Consider the following 20,163-nt stretch of genomic DNA (forward strand, 5'->3'; position numbering starts at 1 on the left):
GACACTCTGAGGGACCCAGTGCAACTAAAACACTTTGAATCTGTGACAAAAGAGAAGGGGATCAACATAGGCCAACCGGTCTCTGTAAGACATTTTAGGTATAATCAATTTCCATTTCATGAGCTGATCTTTGACCTTTTCTAAAACATTATCCCGATTTTTCATGTAGAAACGTGTCATTCCCCAGAAAGAGTCCCAGATATTTTAGCCCTCCTTTCAGACCAAGCCTGCAGGTAGCCTGAGCCGATCCCTCAGCCTATCCCCACCAAGACTGCCCCACTCTTTCCCCAGTTTACTTGGGCAGAAGATATTGAATTGAGCAGGCTGACAGTATTCACAGATCGATATCTTTCTGTGTGTTGACCAGGACAATGACATCATCAGTGTACACTAACAGTTTAAAAGAGATGTTACAGTCTGGAAAACAAGCACCACTCAGATCATGTCTCATCTAGTTTATGAAGCAGAGGCGTTGTGATCAGGGTCAGAACAATGGTGAGGGGGATTGAAGGGAATAGCAACATGACGGAATTTGTGAGTTTCAAATATTTTCAACAATCCAATACCACATCCCCTAACCACCTGGATTGCCACAGTTAGACATTCTGTGTAAACTGGGAAACACTAAACAAATTAGTATGAATGTAGCCTTAGCCTCAGCGTCAGTATTTAAAAACCTGGACAAACAAAATGGACATAGTAACGACTCAAAATTAAATATTCAAACACAAGACATATGCTATTATAACACATTTTTGATGTCTTGTTCGTTATTTTATAAGGCGGGAGTAACAGGGTAACAGGGAAGTAGAGTTATTTCGTACAGAAGGATCTGTTAGGTACGCAACTTTCTTAAATTAAGAATAATTGCTGTGCAAACATCTACTGAACAATGACCATCAATTTTGTCTGTTTGTAATAGTACACCAATTGATCAGGTCCAATGCAGTCAAAGACTAGAACTGTTGGCGTTATTATTACAATTACAATTAGTCATTTGGCAGACGCTTTTATCCAAAGTGACATACATATGAATTCACACAGCATCAGGGGCGGTTTTGGGGTTCAGTATCTTGCCCAAGGATACTTCGGCATGTGGACTGCTGAGGCCGGGGATCGAACCACCAACCTCCTGATTGGCAGACAACTGCTCTATCTCCTGAGCCACAGTGGTCTTACTGACCACTCAAAGCAGTTTATACCACAAGTCAGCATTCAACCATTCAAATGCACATGCATTCACTAGTGGCAGAGACTACCATACCTACTCACCAGAAGCAATAAGCATTCACATGCACTCACACACCAATAGCACAACATCAGGAATCTGCAATTTGGGTTTCAGAATCTTGCCTAAGGACATTTCAACATGTACACCCCAAGGGCCAGGGTCAAACCACTGACTACCACACCCACCCCAAGGCACAATGACAGTGTGACCTTTTACCTGCCCTCCTGCATTAAGCTGCTCCCAAAGGTCTCCATGAATGGCGCTGGCCTCATCCTCCAATGCTTCAAACTCCATGCGAGTTGTGGTTAAAGCCTGAGAGACATAAAAATAAAAGTAATCATACTCAGAGAATGGTCGTAACATCTGTGACTTACATAAATCATGTTCTTCTAATGCCTTTCACTCTGAAATGGCAATATGGAAACACTGCACTGTAGTGGCAGGATGCCGTCATTTCACAGGTCACATTGTGGGAGATGTAGTTTATGGTCACTGTGCACTCTAAAGCAGCATAGACTTTTATTTTAAGACAATGATATGCCTTTTTACAGAACTTTGACCGTGTTCTGGGGGCGGTAGGGGACATTGAGTCTGAATGGGCCTTATTCTACTCCGCCATTATTGAGGCAGCTGTTGTGAGCCGCGGCCATAAGGTTGCTCGGGCTAGTTGAGGCGGTAAGCCCCCAACCCACTGGTGGACATCTGGGGTAGGTAGTTAAGCAACTCTGAAGAGGTGGAGCCTGAGGGCTGGATGAGATTAGATTAGATTAGATTGAACTTTATTGGCATCGTCAGAGTGCAACACAGAGACAACGAAATGCAGTTTAGCATCCAATCAGAAGTGCAAAGAGTCATAATATCCAAATATATATATATATATATATAAATACATGTAAATAGTGCAAGTGCCATGAAGTATAAACAGTATGAGGTAGGTGCAGGTAGTGCAAGTGATTTCTGTTAAACAATAAAAACATGTGCCACACGGTATGTAAACAAGTGGGATGTTCAACACGGTATGTAAACAGATGACATGTGCAACAGGTAGTAAGTGACAGTGCAGTAAAAGTAAAAAGTATAAGTGAACAGATGAGGTACGTATAAAATATAAAGTGATATGTGCAGTATGGCATGGGCTGAGTTCAAATGTTCATCTTGTTATAGTCTCTTGGGATGGAGGAGGGTGGTGACAATGTCTATGGGAGGGTGGTGGGGGGCTTGCAGGGGGGACCACAAGGTGGTAAGAGAGTGTGTCAGTGTCAATCAATGGGAGGGTGTTGGGGGTTGTAGGGGGGGGCATGAGGTAGTGGAGTCAGTGTCAATGGGAGGGCAGTAGGGGTTGGAAGGGGGGGCTGCTGGTGGACAGAGTTCAGCAGGGTAACAGCTCTGGATCTGTCCTGAGTATCTCAAGGCTTTGGATGTTGTAGGGCTGTCCTGGTTGACACGCCTGTGCAACATTTGCAGCCAAATATGAAGCGGCTGGGATGAGAATCAGCACCTCCAAGTCTGAGGCCATGGTCCAATAACAGCCACTTACAACAACCATACAGACATTGATGAGTACACAGACACTGTGATCTCTTACATCACAAAGTGCATCAATTATGTGACCCACACAAAAAGCATCATCACTCGGGAAGCCATGGCTGACAGGGGACGTCCACAGGCTGCTGAGGGCCAGATACAAGACCTTTAGAGCCGGGGACAGATCTGGCCTGAGAACAGCAAGAGCCAAACTGTCCCGCGGCATCAGGAAAGCAAAACAGGAATACACACACAAGATAACCTCCCACTTCAAAGACAGCAGAGACGCACAGAACCTATGGCAGGGCATTCAGGCCATCACGGACTACAAGCCCACGCCACAGAGCTACGAGAGCAACACCTATCTATACAACAATCTGAATAGCTTCTTTGCACGCTTTGAAGCACAAAACAACACACGCCCACAGAAGACCGCAACCCCTCCCCACGATCAGACTCTGTGTCTGTCTGCCGCCAGCGTGAAGAGGACACTCTCAACACCCGCAAGGCAACAGGCCCAGACAACACCCCTGGTAGTGTGCTAAAGGACTGTGCAGAGGAGCTCGCAGATGTCTTCACTGACATCTTGAACACTTCCCTGAGGCAACTCTAGTGAGGCAACTCTAGTCTCGTCACCAAGGGTGACGAGACCCACTACAGGAAGGAGGTCAACCTTCTGACCACGTGGTGCAGAAACAAAAACCTCCTGCTGAATTTAAGCAAGACCATGGAGATTGTTGTTGACTTCCAGAGAGGCCACACCCAACACCCGCCACTGACCATCGATGGTGCTGCTGTGGAGAGAGTGAGCAGCACCAAATTACCCGCCTCACCCGCAAAGTGACGACAATTGTGAGCGACACAAGCCACCCTGCACACAATTTGTTCAGCCTCCTGCCCTCTGGGAGGAGGTGTAGGAGCCTCCATTCCTGCACCACCAGACTCACCAACAGCTTTATCCATCAGGCTGTTAGGATGTTAAACTCTCTCCCCTCCCTACCCTTCTATATTCTCTATTGTTCAATTTTAGTATTTATTTTCAGTTCAGGCCCACTGACGAGGTGCTAACCCAAGTGGAGGAGTTTAAGTATCTTGGGGTCTTGTTCACAAAGCAGGGTAGGAAGGAACAGGAGGTCAATAGGCTCAATTTACCATTCAATCTATGTTCCGATCCTCAAATATGGTCATGAACTATGGGTAATGATTGAGAGAATAAGATAACAAATGCAGGCCCGAAGTAAGTGTAGCAGAACTGGTCTGTAACTGACACTCTTCTCCCCTCTTTGCATTCCTCAGGAGAAGTGGAGTGATAAAACAATCAGACTTTTAGAAGTTAATGACCATTTGGAAGGTTCACAGGAAGGTGTGAACTCAGGCAGAGACAAGATGTCTGGTTGTAGAACAACTTTTCACATTCTTTCAGGGCAACAAGAGTCACTGATAACACCTTCACTTCAAATTTACATCTGCTCAGGACGTTCTCATGGAGGTGCTAACTCTTTCTTGATAGCCCATGGGAGTTAAGGACAATAAAACTGCCTGGATGGACGAATGCCATGTCTCAAAGGAATCTTCAAACCAGATAATGTTGATGGGTTGTAAATTAGACATTCCGGAAGCAAACTGCCTGGTGCCAGCCTGCTGCTGACCCGCTGGTCCGGGTTAAAGAACCATCGGAAGCCGTTCCTCGTCTGTAACCGACACGAAGATCCTCAGCTCCCAAGACATCCCTGTCCAACACCAGCTCTCAACCGTGGTTTGCTTGATTCGTCTGGCAGACCGCTGCGTAGATCAGAGTGACGGACGGCGACGCAGAGCCTCTTCGTGTCAGTTCAGAGCAGACATCTACAGGAGCGTCGCTGACAAAGTAGGCATACTTAAGTGGTTTTGAATAAGAGTTGGTCCGTGAGGTTGAGATACTGTCAATCTGTTTAAATTCTCTAAATCGTTCATTCAACAAATCAACTTTATATTTGCGTCCCCATTTTCCCTTTAAAACCTACTTCTCACTATCGCCAAACTCATTTTACCATTCTCTTGCCATAAATTCCTCTGTGCAGTGTTTGTGTTAATCTGTATCATCCATATAATCTATCGCATTATCCATGATTCATATTCATTTCATTATTGTGTTTAATAAATAATCTTTTGCATACAAGTCGTTGTCAGACGGTGTCCTTTTGAGCTGGATATAAGCAATCCCTGTACTGAGAGTTTACACCTTAGATTATCCGACTGATCTCCTGTTGGTTCATTCGTTTTCACTACATCAGCATTACAAGACACGATATACAAAATCCTTCTTAGCTGAGGAAGGTTGGTGCCCTACTCTTATTAACGAATGCAACATTAATTTAGAGGTAATTCCCCTACATAAGTATCCTCCGCAGGGTGTCTGGGCTCAGCCTTAGAGATATGGTGAGGAGCTCGGACATCCAGGAGGGACTCAGAGTAGAGTCGCTGCTCTTGTTGAGGTGGTTCGGGCATCTGGTGAGCATGCCTCCCGGACGTCTCAACATCACCTAGGGAGGTGTTCCGGGCATGTCCGGCAGGTAGGAGACCTCTGGGCCAACCCAGGACACATTGGAGAGATTATGTCTCTCATTTGGCCTGGGAACACCTTGGGATCCCTCAGCAGGAGCTGGTGGAAGGGCTGTCTGGGCTTCCTTGCTGAGGATGCTGCCCCCCCGACCTGGACCCAGATAAGTGGAAGAAGACAAGTACAACAGTACGATATGCTGTTTAAGCTTTTGTGGGCCACATAAAATGATGTGGCAGGCTGGTTGAGGCCCACGGGCTTTGAGTATGACACATGTGCTCTAGGGTGTCTAATGGATGTTCGCTATTAGCAGTTTGGAAAACAATGTTGATGTTCACTCCCGTTTTTAATTCCAAAGTGGTTGGTATGACATGGTTCAATCTGAGACTTTGAAACTTGTCTAGGCAATTGTGTGGTTGCCTCATTCTGTTGCTGCTGTACATACATACATACATATATATATATATATATATATATATATATATATATATATATGATCATTGTTGTTTGTTTTGTTTTTTGTTTCATCACAGGTAGGATCCTGAATACGTTATGCAGTGTCTTACACTGGAGGCCTGGGAGAGTTCTCCTCTAATGTTGATGAGCTGGTTCTGCAGAGTTTCCTTTTTGAACCGCAGCTTTTCCATGGCCAAAGGCTGGTTATGGTACAGCTCCATCTCCTGATGAGTTGCCACCAGCGCTTCCTCTAGGCTGTCCTGAGAACAGGGAACAGCAGGTATAGCAAGCAAGAAAGGAATAGTTATGAACATTCTTGTATTTTTTTCCCTAATCCCTAATCAACAGAAGAATTTGAAGTCACCACTTTGTGCCTCAAAGATACATAACAAACAAACAAACAAACAAGAAGATAACTTCAGACAACAGCAGTAAGACAACGACAAAAAGATCACTTCATAATTTTCACTAGAACTGCACAAATGTGTGGAAGAAAATTAATTACCTTGTCCATTCTCAGTCTGTGCACAACAGCCTCATGGTCTTTCAAAATTTGGTTCTGCTCACACAGTCGACCCAAGAGTTTCTGTGTCAGACAAGACAACAAGTGTTTCTCACATGCAGTTTGTAGAAACTGGGGAAAAAAACATCTAAAACAAACAGAGTACAAGAGCGCATCTCTGTGAGTACATGCCTATAATATAGGAATAAAAGCATATGGATAATAGAACATTGCAGTCATATGTGATAGCTGAACATGTTATGTAAGAGCCTAAACTCTTCTGGTTTCAGCCGCAAGAGTAGTGTGGTCCATCTCTGATGTTGGGTGACAAGGCCTGCCTTAGCATTCCATTTCATCTCAAAGGCATGGGAATGAGGTCAGGGCTCTGTGCAAGCCAGCTAAGTTTTTCACACCAAACTGGGAAAAACATTTTTTATGGAGCTGGCATTGTGCACAGGGGCAATGTTATGTTCAAAAGGCAAAACAACCAAGCACATATTGTTGACACAAAGCTTGAAAAGCACTACTGTCTGCTTTGGCCATGTAGAGCATTTGAAAAGAAGTGTAAATCATCGGTATGTAATAGTGTATGTGTGTATAGTGTTAAATCTCTTACACTGGTTTCAATCTCATTGAGTTTCAGTGTGGGATGTAACTCTCTGCTGTAGACATCATGGAAAGGAGGCATCTGTGAAACCAATGATTGAACAAATGATCTAAATGATCAACATCAGACAAACAGTATAGACACTGTAGCAGAACTGGCCTGTAACTGACCCTTTTTTCCCTTCTTTGCATTCCTCAGGAGAAATGGAGTTATAAAACAATCAGACTTTTAAGAGTTATTGACCATTTGGAAGGTTCACAGATGTGAACTCAGAGAGACAAGATGTCTGGTTGTAGAACAACTTCTCACATTCTTTCAGGGCAACAAGAGTCACTGATGGCTCCCACTTCAAAGGGTGTCTTCTGCTCAGGACGTTCTCATGGAGGTGCTAACTCTTTCTTGATAGCCCATGGGAGTTAAGGACAATAAAACTGCCTGGATGGACAAATGCCATGTCTCAGAGTCTACAATCTACAAACCAGATAATGCTGATGGGTTGTAAATTAGACATTCCTGAAGCAAACTGTGCTGTATGTCTGTGTGCCTTTTTCTTAACCTACCAAAATAACTAAATCTCTATGTTTGATTTAACTGTGGATGTTTTTACATTACTAAGCTCGCGATCTGTAAAATAACAATGCTTTCCTGGTGTTTCTAACTTACAGGATGATAAAACTGTGATTTTAACTATCCCAAAGAGTTTCTCAGAGTTTCTACCATGGAACCATACTGCCGTTCAGAGGTTCATTGCAGTTAGGTTGAATGTGCTTAGCGGGAGACATTCATTAAAAAGTAACCATAATAGCGATAATCATTTCGGCAAATATAGTCTGCCCTTCTTTATTCCTTCGTCATATTAAAGAAGTCATACCCTTAGTCATCATGTTTATTAGGATTAGTATTAGGAAATGTTATCATATTTATTGTTGAATGTTGTCATTATTCATCCAAGGTGTCTGACGCATGCTGTGAACAATGTTGAAATGCCATTGAAAATGGATCATTTAAAATATATTCAACTGACCATAGTGAGAAGCAGATGAGCCCCTCGTATGAATCATTAGTTAATTTTCGCTCTATGTGGGATGGTTCGCGTCTGTTTTGTGTTCGTGTTAAGTTTGTGTTAAGTTTTAGTTCAGTAGTTTTAGTTCGTCTTCTTTTGTCTTTATCTTCATTCGTCTTCATTCGTCCGTATTACTTCCATATTCAGAAAACGTATTTTTCTAGTTTCTTTATCTTCATGAAACTTTAATTTTTGCTCGCCACGTTAAGCCGCATGATTTGTTTTGTTTTTGTGTTAAAATTCTAGTAACGTGATAATAATTTTGAAGACATTTTCAACCACCATCGAAGAGTTTCTTAATTTTATTATTACCAGTCTAACATCTTGCCACACGGTCGCCGACTCAACCTAAAACCTGTAGCCTGCTGCACCACCCACACTGGTCCGGGTTAAATAACCATCAGAAGCCGTTCCTCGTCTGCAGCTGACACCGAAGATCCTCAGCTCCCTGTCCAACACCGGCTCTCAACCGTGGTTTGCTTGATTCGTCCGGCAGACCGCAGCGCAGATCAGAGTTACAGACGGTAACGTGGAGCCTCTTCGTGTCAGTTCGGAGCAGACATCTACAGGGGCGTCGCTGACAAAGTAGGCATGCTTAAGCGATTTTGAATAAGAGTTGGTCCGTGAGGTTAAGATACTGTCAATTTGTTAAATTCTCTCAATCGTTCATTCAACAAATTAACGTTACATTCGCATCCCCATTTTTCCCTTTAAACCTACTTCTCACTATCGCCAAACTCATTTTGCCATTCTCCTGCCATAAGTTTCTCTCTGCAGTTGTTTGTGTTACTTTGTATCACTGCTATCATTTGTCGTGTTTTCCATTATTCATATTCATTTCATTATTGTGATTAATAAATAATCCTTTTTTCATATGAGTCGTGGTCAGACAGTGTCCTTTTGAACTGGATATAAGCAATCCCTGTACTGAGAATTTACGCCTTAGATTATCAGACTGATCTCCTGTTGGTTCATTCATTGTCACTACATCAGCATTATAAGACAAGATAAATAAAATCCTTATTAGCTGAGGAAGGTTGGTGCCCCGCAGTTTATTAACGAATGCAACATTAGTTTAGAGGTTTAACAACTAATTCCTCTACAACACTAACTGAGAGAGAAGCAACAAGTTACACTCAAGTAACACACAAGTTTAATTTATTCAGAAAGTCATCAAGATCAACTTTTCTACTACAACAAAGAACATTTAAATTAAGTTGTTTTTTTTTTTTTTTGCTGCCAATGAGCTATTCATGGTTATTTTGCTGGATGGATTTTTATGTTTTCCACAGTGGATGGCAGGTGATAAAGTTTGTCCAAAAAACTGTATGCATCATCTGCCAACAGTCAGATGGGAAGAACTCCACTGAGTCATTTGTCAGCCAGATATAAGAAATATGTTCCCATACTGATAATGCATATCGACATGTTTTGTCATCTCTAAAGATCACAGAGGATCTTTAGCACATGTCTCAAAATGAAAAACCAGGTTCAAATTATATCATGAAACATCTAGGAAAGGTGGATATAAATAACTGAATGGAGTTGGAGGGAAAGCCCTGTATCATTGTTACACACACAACACACATCCACATTGACAATTTGTCCTCCAAAGATCTGGAATTGATGATGATGAATCATTACAATAGCACTAAGAAATGAGAGATGACAAATGAGCTGAATGACTCCTGATGACGGTTTCCAGTGGACTGGAAATACTGTGTAGGAAATCTTTTGTAAGTTTAAAGAGGTCAACTAGACTGTTCACAAAATAGTGAGAGTTTGGTTTTAGTGGGATGTGCTGTTCATTGACAGAAAAAGAATTGGCATAATATCTTCATTCTTTACACAACTACCTCTGTCAATGTATGTGTACAACAGAGTGTAACACAACAATTGACTATGAGGAGAGACTGCCCAAAAGTTATCCCGATTCGTATGATTCTTCATGCCAAGACTACAGAGGTATACAAACAAGAGTGGGATGCAACCAGGAGGAGGCTACAGTGGCATGTTATTCACCCTCCTTTTCTATTACTCCTAATTTGTTTGAAGTGTACTGAGGCCCTTATCTCAAGGACTGTGAAATAAAGGTTTCACAGCCATTCATTCGTCAGATTTCCATTCAGTTTTCTGTGTTGTCTTCTAATATTTAATTACTTGTACTTCAGTTACTATGATGAGTATGAGTTGATTGATAGGATCTGTTCATCTGTCTATCCCTAGTGTTTTCCTTTTCCCATTTTCCTTTAGTGTTATTTGTCTGTCTGTTCCCCTGTCTGTCTGAGATTGGGTATGGCCTCCTACTCTCTCTGCTGGCTTCCGCCATAACACCTGTACACCTGCTGCTCATCAGGCTCATCTGACCAGCAGTATATAAAGTTTGTTTTGAACTCTCCCTTGTTAAATATCTATTCTCCATGTGAGTATCGCTCGAAAGAAATGAAATATCTAGTCAAGGTGCTCGCCTTGGACAGCACGAACAAAGCTCCAAGTCCCATGTGAATCCAGTCAGTATATGGTGGCCCAGGTCTCCAAGCTTTCACGCCTAATGACTCACTTGGCGGCCGCTCTATGGGACCAGAACCAGCCCCAGACCTCGTTGGCTGAGCCCCACGAGTCAATGAGACTCATGTGAGCGACCCTGAGCCCTTTGACAGAACCCTTGATAATTATCGGGTTTTTTTGTTGCAGTGTTGTATTGTGTTCATTTTTTTTTCATCTGTTCAGTCTAAGGTCCATTATGCAGGCTGCTACAAGGCAGAGCGCTGGTGTGGACTGAGGAATTAAATTCTTACACAAGTATAAGCACATTCACATTTATGAACTGCAAGAAAAGACTAAAGACTGTTTTTGACCACCCTAACCATGCTGGAAATGCTTCCAGTCTCCTGAACCTCAGACAGGGACTGCACTCTGTGACTAAATAACTAGTGGATTTCTGGACCCTGGCAGCCGACGCCGGGGTGTGTTCATCAGGGAACTCAACAAGCAGTTCAAGGACAAGTTAGCCACCCATGACGAGCCCGCCAACCTGTGTGTGCTGGTCAGCAAAGGCGAGGATGGAGAGAGCTGCCCGTGTTCTGACATAGTCAACTCCATGACCCGACCGACCTCCATCTCCTGAACCTCAGTTCTGGGCTGACCTGACCAACCTGCGGACGATGACCCTATGCAGCTTGGGAGAGCCCGATTGACTCTTACAGAGCGCCTCCACAGGACCCAGGCAGGTGAGTGTGTGGACTGTGGTCAAGTTGGTCATTTCATTTCTTCATGTCCTGTCTGACCAAAAAGACCAGGCTCATCAGTAGGGGTGGGGGTACTGATGAGATCAAACTCACCTGTTTCTAATTCCCCATCAGATCATAAATTCCAATTCCAAGTCTCTTTGTGTGTGGGAGGGGAGGTTCTGTCTCCTCTTGCCCTTGTAGATTCTGAAGCTGAGGACAACCTTTTGGATGAGCGGTTCACAATAAACACAATAAACAGCAAACTGGAGGCCCTGGAATTCCTGGCGGAGGTAGCACACTGCACCACTCCAGTTAAACTGCTCTGATAACCACCATGAAGATGAGATCTCCTTTCACACAATTCAAGCCCCACGTTCACCTCTGATTCTCGGTCTACCCTAGTTGAAGCTCCATAACTTCACATTGATTGACTTTTGGGCAAAATTCTGGGTTGGAGCTCCCACTGTCGCTCTCTCTGCCTTCGTTCTGCCCTCCCATCAGCAGGTGGAGTCTCCAGCTCACTCAGTTCCTCATCTGACCCCCCAGTCCTCTCCAGAGTTCCCCCTGTATATCATGACATTTGGGAAGTGTTCAACAAGGATCATGCACTTTCCCGTTTGTTCTCTCCGTCTGAGCCTGATGCGACTCACGACATGATTCTGCCTGCTGTGGTGGTTGTCACAGCACTCCCCTGGGACACTGAAATAGTCATCCAGGAAGCCCAGCAACAGCATCCTGATCCAGGTAACAGTCCACCTAATAAACTCTTTGTGCCTAATCCAGTCCGTTCCCAGGTACATCCCATCTTGCTTGCCACCCTGGTGGCAACCGGACTATTTCCCTCCTTTGCAGTCGTTTTTGGTAGCCGTCTCTGGTGGCAGACGCCCGTGATGCTATCATTCTGACCTTTATCTGACTAAAATTCAATTTAAATCTTTTTTTGTTAGTTGCTTCCACTGTCATTGTTAATAATTGATAAAAAATTGTGGGGTTGGTGTGTGAACTTTTTTCAGTTTCTGAAGGGGAGCATGCCAGAAAAAGGTTAAGGCCCCACTGGACTACACAAACACTGGCTCTGAACTTCCCTAATTAATAATTTTGATTTAAAAGACAGCTCATCTTGAAAATAGAATCACGAATCACCTCCCTGTACACAGAGCTTTGTTGTTGAAGAGCCGACCATCATTTGGGTAACCATGCCATTCCTCCTCTTAAGCACCTCAAGATTCATTTTAGAGTTTACAGAGACCTAACAACGAGTTTAACAGGATGACTGGAATATCATTGGAACTGCTTTAGGACATGCTGATAATATTTTTTAAGCTACTTACAGGAAGTATGTTTTGGAAGAAAATAAGAAACACAGGAAAGGAGACAGGTAATGTGACATTGTAAACATGGGGTGGGAACACAATCTATGCAATATGTATTGGCAAACAATACTGTGCATCTGCCCTCTTACCTGTTGGTCTAAATAATCCAGGTTGCGCTGGAGCTGAAGATCTAATATGTCCTCCTGAGCCAAGCAACAATGACACACATGGAAATCACACAAATGCATATAGTACAGATAGAAAGCTTTCAAATGAAAACAGCAGCAAAGCAAAGCACATCAACTGATCTGCCAATCATACTGGAGGTTTATCGCTCCTAGGCAATGATCAACAAAAGCACTTTTAAGATAAATTAAATACACATTTATGTCTGGGCAGTTTTTGACTAAACAAAACTTCTTTTCATTGTTCTTGGGTCTTTGTGAGTTTGTGTTGCTAGCTTGTTCTGGGCTGCTGTTGGTTAGTTATTTATCACCATATTCTGTTGAATGTAAAACCTTGGTAAATGGACTGTATTTATATAGTGCTTCTCTAGTCTGGTCTTATCTGACAACCACTCAAAGCTCTTTTAAAACACAAATCTGGTTCCAGCCCCTAGGCATTCTCCCATTCAAGTACTAACCAGGCCCAAACCAGTGTTGCTTCTAAGATCTAAGGACATCAGGTGTGTTCAGACAGGCACTGTGTTCTGGCAGTATCTCTGTTCATATGTGAATATCCTTGATCTTTCTCTGGCTGTCCACTGACTCCTGGTCCTGGACCTTTGACCTCTTCCAATAATACTGTCAGAAGTTTTGGTCCCTGTTGATTGTTCAGTGTCCATATCGGTCTTAAGTGAAAGTTGGATTCTAATCATCCCCTATTTTTACTTTTTGGCCTAGAGTACCCATCTGATTTGGAAAAATGTCTGGATATATTGTTGTTGTTGTTTTTAACTGACAGAATTGAATATACAACATTACACTACACTGTTGCCCATAAAGTTGGGATAATTTTGTTGTCAGACACAATCCTCTGTTTATTTCTATTTCAATGCATCAGTCATCACTTTTGACTAGGTGCTATGATTACATTATGTGTCCCAATTACCCAGGTGAAATGAATTCATGCATAACATTTGTTTTGCACTAAGACAATTTATTTGCTCTGTTGTCCGTTTCCTGCCTAAAGCCCACATGCAATAGGTCCACGTTTTCAGAATTGTCTGAAATAATTCTCAACCAATTTTGACACAGAACTTCCCTAGGCTATGCCTCATCCGATGCCACTGGTAATACACCAAAGAGTGGTTGCACTCTGCCAGGACAGACACAAACAAGTCGATATTGCTGATTTGCTTGGAATATCCCAGGATGCGGTCTGTAAAATCCTCAAAGTTAATCAAGAGGAGGGTCATTTGAGGTCACAAAAATCTCCAGGATGACCATGACTGACTACCAGATGAGATGATCAGCAACTGCTTAATCTGTGCCGCAGAAACCAGAAAATGCCAGCGAGCCGCCATCGTCGTTTGTGGAGAAGACACCATGGAATCAACACTTCCCGCCAAACTGTAAATTGAAGGTTGCTACAGCATGGTTACCGAGTAAGACAAATGACGAAGTGTCCACGCCTAACTGTTCAACACAGAGTTACTCAACTTTGCTGGGTTAGGGAGCACAAAAGATTACAGCAAGAAATGCTGGGAAGCAAGGTCTTGGGGTTAGGACAGATAGACAGTGGACAGATGTGTGGAAGAAACCCCAAAGCTGGCTGTAGTTGCAAAGCAAAGCTACACAAAACTGGATTGCGCCATAACTACTGTTAACTGTGGCTTCTACCACGGGACTGTGTGTGTGCCCATATGTGTTATCAAGTAGATAGATACGTATTACAGCACATTAGCCGCACATACCATTTTACTGTGGCTGGAAGGGGATGCAGGGTAGTTGTAGTGGTATAATCCTTGATTTAAGGACCTCCTATTGCCAGGGTAGTCATACTGAAAGTGAAAGAAAGTTGTTAGAGTGGAGTACAGTAAGATCAATAGTTATGGTCACAGTATATGAAAACAAAACATCACTACCTCACTCTTTCTTTAATTCACAATGACTTTTTGAGAATCTTCTTTTACTAAAGGCCAGTTACAGCCAGTCAGTTTATTTTCTGGAAATGGAGTGGGAATTCTAAAATAAGAAATTTAAATGTTTTTATTTTGAATCTTTATTCTCATCCTCAATCAGTAATTGTCATATACTTCAAAGCAAAAATCAAAGAATTTATTGAAAATTGAAAATAAATTGTCATGTTCAGGTGGCAGTCACCAATGCACATACACATACACACACACACACACACACACACACACACACACACACGCACACACACACACACACACGCGTCAATTCACCTTTGGTGAGCTGAGTGATCTCCTCAGGCTGTAGACAGATGGATCAGCATAGATCACATCATCTTTCATCCTCCTTGGAAATCCATCAAATCGGGCAGATGGCGACCGAGCTGGGGAAGCAAAGTTGGGTGGTACTGGTGAGTAGGGTCCCCCCGATGACGAGGATGGTGACCTGGGAACAGACCTGGAGCGTGGCTGGATGGACAGACGCCTTATGGATGATTCCATTCCACCATAGTATTGTTGCCCCCATTGATCCCTGGGAACTGGGGGTCCATACAGCTGATGTGGCCCATCTCTAAGTGAGTGACGCTTCTCCTCAACAGTCCAGCGTCGGCCATATCCCCCAACAGCAGAGACTGAGCAAATGCTGTCAGGTCGGACCCCAGGCAGGTACAGAGGATAGTCCTCCACATAATGGGGGTCACCGGCGTAGACATAGTAGTCAGCAGAGACACCATGGCTCACTGGGTAGTAAGGAGATGGGCTGGAAGGACAGGAAAATATTGAGATTATCGCCTTATCAAATGTAATGTTAAGTCATGAAAATAAGGTTGAGGGTGTTTTAACCAGCAGCAGTTGAAAGTTGATTCATCGGTTGCGGCCTCTTCATGTTGTTCAATAACGGCTAGGCTAAAATAAAAAATGAAATTGCATTTTCGTCCCACTGTATTGTAACTCACATCTCATGCTATTGCACCTTGATTAGTGTCTTTTTCTTTGCATAAATAAAACATGGAAAGGGATTTGATTACATAAAATCATTTTATGACCCAAATGTTCAAGTCCCATTTTGAAGGCATTTTGAAGGTGCATGGAATAATTTCCTTATTTATATGATAATGTCAGTGTTTCCCCTCAAATTACTGTTTATGAACTGTGCTATTCTGGATGCTTGGGTAAATGCTATGAATTTTGTCAGGAAGCTCTGGAGGTCAACAAGGTTAAGGTGAACTGAAACTACTTGAAATTCCAATTATTTAGGATGTGATACAGTTTCGTGACATCAGTTTGTTTGTTTTGTTTTTTGTGCACAAACACAAAATTAGCTTGTCATTTTTAAGTCCAACTGCACCAGCTAGACTGAACTTGCAAACTAATAAAAGATGCTGGATTAATTACCATTAAAGCTGCTTTGTGCAGAAATTTTATGGAATTATTGCATCTTTCTGTAACATTTTCTATGAAGATCACATCTTTAATGTATTATGGCATTCATAGCGGATTATAATGCATTCATAATGTTACTTGTACTATTTCCATTCTGCAAGTACAGAGCTAAAATTCAACTGATGATTCTGTGTTTTGTGACCTGTAATGCTTTTGGAATGGAACCTTCTGGTATAGAAGCTATATGATATATTCAAACAAATTTTACTTGTAATTCTGTGCATTTTGACATCTTGCACTCACAAAATTATCACTTATGATGCAGCATAAATTCTTGTAAATGTATGAAAATGCATTGCATTGTACCTACCACCAACAATTCAACATTATGATGAAGCATGCTTGATTATACATGTATCAATACTTCACTTTACTTAACGCATACTTGTGATGCTGCATGAACTAATAGAGCATGCTGAGTTGTTTGCTGACGTGTATAGGTGAGTATAGATTGTTATAATATTTCTATAAACCCCATCAGTTAACCTCTAAAATGCAACTAGTGAAGAGCATCCATAAGACACTTACAAGTTATAAGTCATTATAAGTCACATCTATAATGTTTCATGATGTAGTACATCAGAAAGCATTTTGTGTGTTTATGAGTGTAGTCATGACAATGCCAGTAACCAAAGTAAAGTCCTGAGTTTGAGGCAGTGGAGGTCCAGCATTTTGATAACACTATTTATTCATGTTACAGCATTCCTTGAAAGTAATGAACAATAATAAATAATGAAGGTGCATGTGGGGCGTTACTTGCACGCACCTAGTGGAATGATGACTGTGCCAGTGTAAGGTTGTAAATAACTTACAGTACAGTAGAACCATCAGTGACCTGAAGAGGAAGATGGGTGTTGTATTTCTCCACTGATCTACCTGTTGATGTCCTCCTGGGAAGCCATGCCGCGCCGCAAGTTGACCCACTGCTGCAGCTGGGCCATGGAGCTCTTCCTCTGGGCCAACCTCTCTGGAGCTGTCCTGGGCACAAAACCCCTCCTCAGCACCATGTTCTCTTGCTGCTCTCTGGGATTATGAGATTGACCAGCAACCCCCTCTGGGTGTCCCTGAGGGGCATGATGGTCACTGTGACACCTAGATGGAAGGGGTTTGCTATTGCTGTTGTGTGGAATGGTTTTGCAAAGGCCGTAATTGCCATAACCATATGGATGGTGATTTGGGTGAGGGATGTAATCAGGACCAGGTCCCCCCCCTTCATCATTGCTTTCTCCTCGTCCTCCATCATTCTTTGTTCCCTCCTGATCTGAGAGGGATGCAGGCAAGTCACTCCCATTTTCATTGTGTGTTTGTGTGTGTAGATGCTGTTGTGTGTTATGTGCCTTGGTCACCATGGTGTGGGTGAGATCAACTGTGGTGTCCACGGTTGTTCTGTGAAGTTTGAAGGGAAAAGAACAAGTTTTGTTTCAAAAAAGATTACAGAGCCAGAAAAATTCCAAGAATTTTCAAAAGTCAATCTTCAACATGTAACAATTCCTTAAATGGTCATTTTGTGTTACTGAAGGAAAGGAGAAATCCTTTCAATGTTGCTTTCATTTCAATGTCCAGTTGTACTGGGCAAACAAACCTTTTATCTGGTCTGGTTCAGACTCACTTATAGGACCAAAAGCTATAAGCATGAAGTCTTACAGACAGAAGGTAACTCAGTAATTGCACAATTTTGGTGACGGTCTTCCTTCATCATCAGCGCAACACAGAGTAAAGATGCAAAAAAAAAAAAAAAAATTATTATTCTTCTTATGCAGTCTTTCAATTGGACCAGTATGTGTTCGTTAGAATTCTGTTCATTGGTGTGAATGAAACTACATTTCATGTAATATGCAGGAGTCACAGGGAAATTGTCGGGGTAGATGGCATACACATCCACACTCCTATCTGTTGCCTTAACAAAAGCATTATTCTATGCACTTTAAATAGACCATGATCTTTCCCGAACAGTAACCAAGTGTTGTCAGTACTTAAACATAACCATTTAAAAAGCTGAATAATGCTGTTTTCACTATGAGAGCACATTGCGTGTTTGCCTGTTTTAATGGTAAGCAACTGAATTACAATGCAGAACAACTAGTCCACATATTTGTTACTTTCAGGCTGGCTGCACGAATAAGTTGCTAAAGACTCTGAAACTGAACAGAATGCTGTGGAACATATTCTGACACAAATTACGAAAAGACATCATATTTCTCCCGTATTACCCTCTCTGCACTGGCTCCCAGTAAAATCCAGAATAAAATTTAAAATCCTTCTCCTTACCTACAAAACCCTAAATAAACATCTTTAAAAACCGTATTACCCAACTAGAGCACTGCATTCCCAGATCTTGTGCCCCCTAAAGTCTCCAAAAGCAGAATGGGAGTCAGAGTCGTCAGCCATCAAGCTCCTCTCCTCGGGGACCATCTTCCATTCTAGGTGTAGGGGAGCAGACACCCTCTCTACGTTTAAGAGTAGGCGTAAAACTTTCCTTTTTGATGAAGGTTACAGTTATGGCTGGCTCAGACTTGCCTTGTACCAGTCCATTGTTATGCTGCTGTAGGCTTAGACTGCCAGTTGACTTCCAACAACAATAATAATAATAATAACAATACATTAAGCTAGTAACATGCATTAATGAACCGTTAATGCATGTTACTAACTTCCCACGGATGATGGCTGTGTCTGTGGGTGTGGATCATGCTTGTGCACACTGTTACTGTTATATTTATTAGTCATATTTCTACTATTATTACAAACATATTAGTGCTATTATGTACAAATATTATCATACACTATCATATATTCATACTTACACATACTGTCATACAAAATTTTATTAAAGTCATATTTCTATTATTATATCTGTATTATTATCATTACTGTCCTTGCAGTGAATCTCTTTCTGTCTGTCTCTAAAACCAAGTCGGCAGATCGCACGCCACCCACAGCTCAAGGTTTCTGCCTGTTCAACGTTTTTCCTTGCTATTTCCAAATACTTGGTCATGGGGGAATTTTAGGGTCTCCCTACATTAATGAGTATGATCTAGACCTGCTCCATGTAAGAAGTAAATGGTAAATGGACTATAGTGTTCATACAATGGTGGCTAGGCCACCTGCTCATTACAAGCATTAAAGGTCCCATATTATAAAGCTTTTTCAACAAGTTAACATAGGTGTATGAGTTCCATAAAACATGTTTTTGAAGCTGTTTGCTGGAAATAGCTTTTAGGAAAAGATTCTCGCCTCCCTCTATTTTCCTTTGTTTCAGTCCCTTTCAGAATGCACTGTTTCTGGCACCTGTAGCTTTAAATGCAAATAGGCTGCTGCTCAAAGTACAGAGTTGCGGTACTTTGAGCTGCTGCTCATTTGCCTATGCACCACCCCGTAAACTGTTACCGTGGTAATGGGGAGAGCACACACTCTATCATAGCACTACCCATGTGAAAGTAGCGGACATGGCAGAAATGAACAGACCTAGTTCTTTAGTAGTTCAACCGTACATGTTCAAACCTGAATTGGATCCTGAAGAAGGAGGGGAGGCTCCCACAGAACCCCAGACTCAGAGAATTGAGCAGGACGGTCCTGAATGGTTAATCAAAAAATGTCTTACTATTGCTTTTTGGAACTTAGATATTTTAAGTCAGTGTCAAAAAGATAGACGCTAGCTGCTGGCACTAGCTATCCCTAGAAGTTAGGCAATTACACAGTAAGCCAATTGAATTTGTATTTACACTAGTTATAAGTAAACTTTGCTTCTTGTTCACAAAACATGAAGTTACGTCTTGCAAGTTTCAAGGTACCAAATTGTCAACCAGATGTGTTCGCATTGTAAACTTGAGAAAGCCTAGCCTAGCACTACTGGCCATTCACCTCAGGCTGAGAAAAAGTAGCTAGCTAGAGCACATACATTCAAATCTAAAACATGGGTCCTTTCAAGGGCGGACTGGGACAAAAAATCGGCCCTGGCATTTTGGACCAGACCGGCCCACCACATTCGATAACGCACACCTTTTCGGTCTCTTGAATGTGTATACCAACTCTTTAAAACCACGTATCTTAAGCCATGCAATGATTTAACAGGAATCAGTGAGAGTGGACACATTAAATGCTTCCAAAAAGTGTAATTTATT

At 42.2% G+C, this 20,163-nt stretch overlaps 1 protein-coding gene across 6 annotated transcripts in view; it reads right to left on the reverse strand.

The window, feature by feature from the left end:
• The window catches only part of plekha6 (pleckstrin homology domain containing, family A member 6), a 289,330-nt gene that overhangs the window by 38,059 nt on the left and 231,108 nt on the right, over positions 1–20,163 (reverse strand). For all 6 annotated transcript variants that reach the window (XM_076749470.1, XM_076749461.1, XM_076749494.1 and 3 more), the window contains 8 exons: positions 16,922–17,431; positions 14,876–15,362; positions 14,381–14,467; positions 12,615–12,668; positions 6,869–6,940; positions 6,256–6,336; positions 5,861–6,010; positions 1,448–1,543 (listed from right to left, as the gene is read on the reverse strand). In XM_076749470.1, coding sequence (XP_076605585.1) covers positions 1,448–1,543; positions 5,861–6,010; positions 6,256–6,336; positions 6,869–6,940; positions 12,615–12,668; positions 14,381–14,467; positions 14,876–15,362; positions 16,922–17,431 — 1,537 coding nt within the window. The remainder of the gene's footprint in view (positions 1–1,447; positions 1,544–5,860; positions 6,011–6,255; positions 6,337–6,868; positions 6,941–12,614; positions 12,669–14,380; positions 14,468–14,875; positions 15,363–16,921; positions 17,432–20,163) is intronic.

This window comes from Chaetodon auriga, chromosome 2 (assembly GCF_051107435.1).
Source record: "Chaetodon auriga isolate fChaAug3 chromosome 2, fChaAug3.hap1, whole genome shotgun sequence".
NCBI classification, from domain to species: domain Eukaryota; kingdom Metazoa; phylum Chordata; class Actinopteri; order Chaetodontiformes; family Chaetodontidae; genus Chaetodon; species Chaetodon auriga.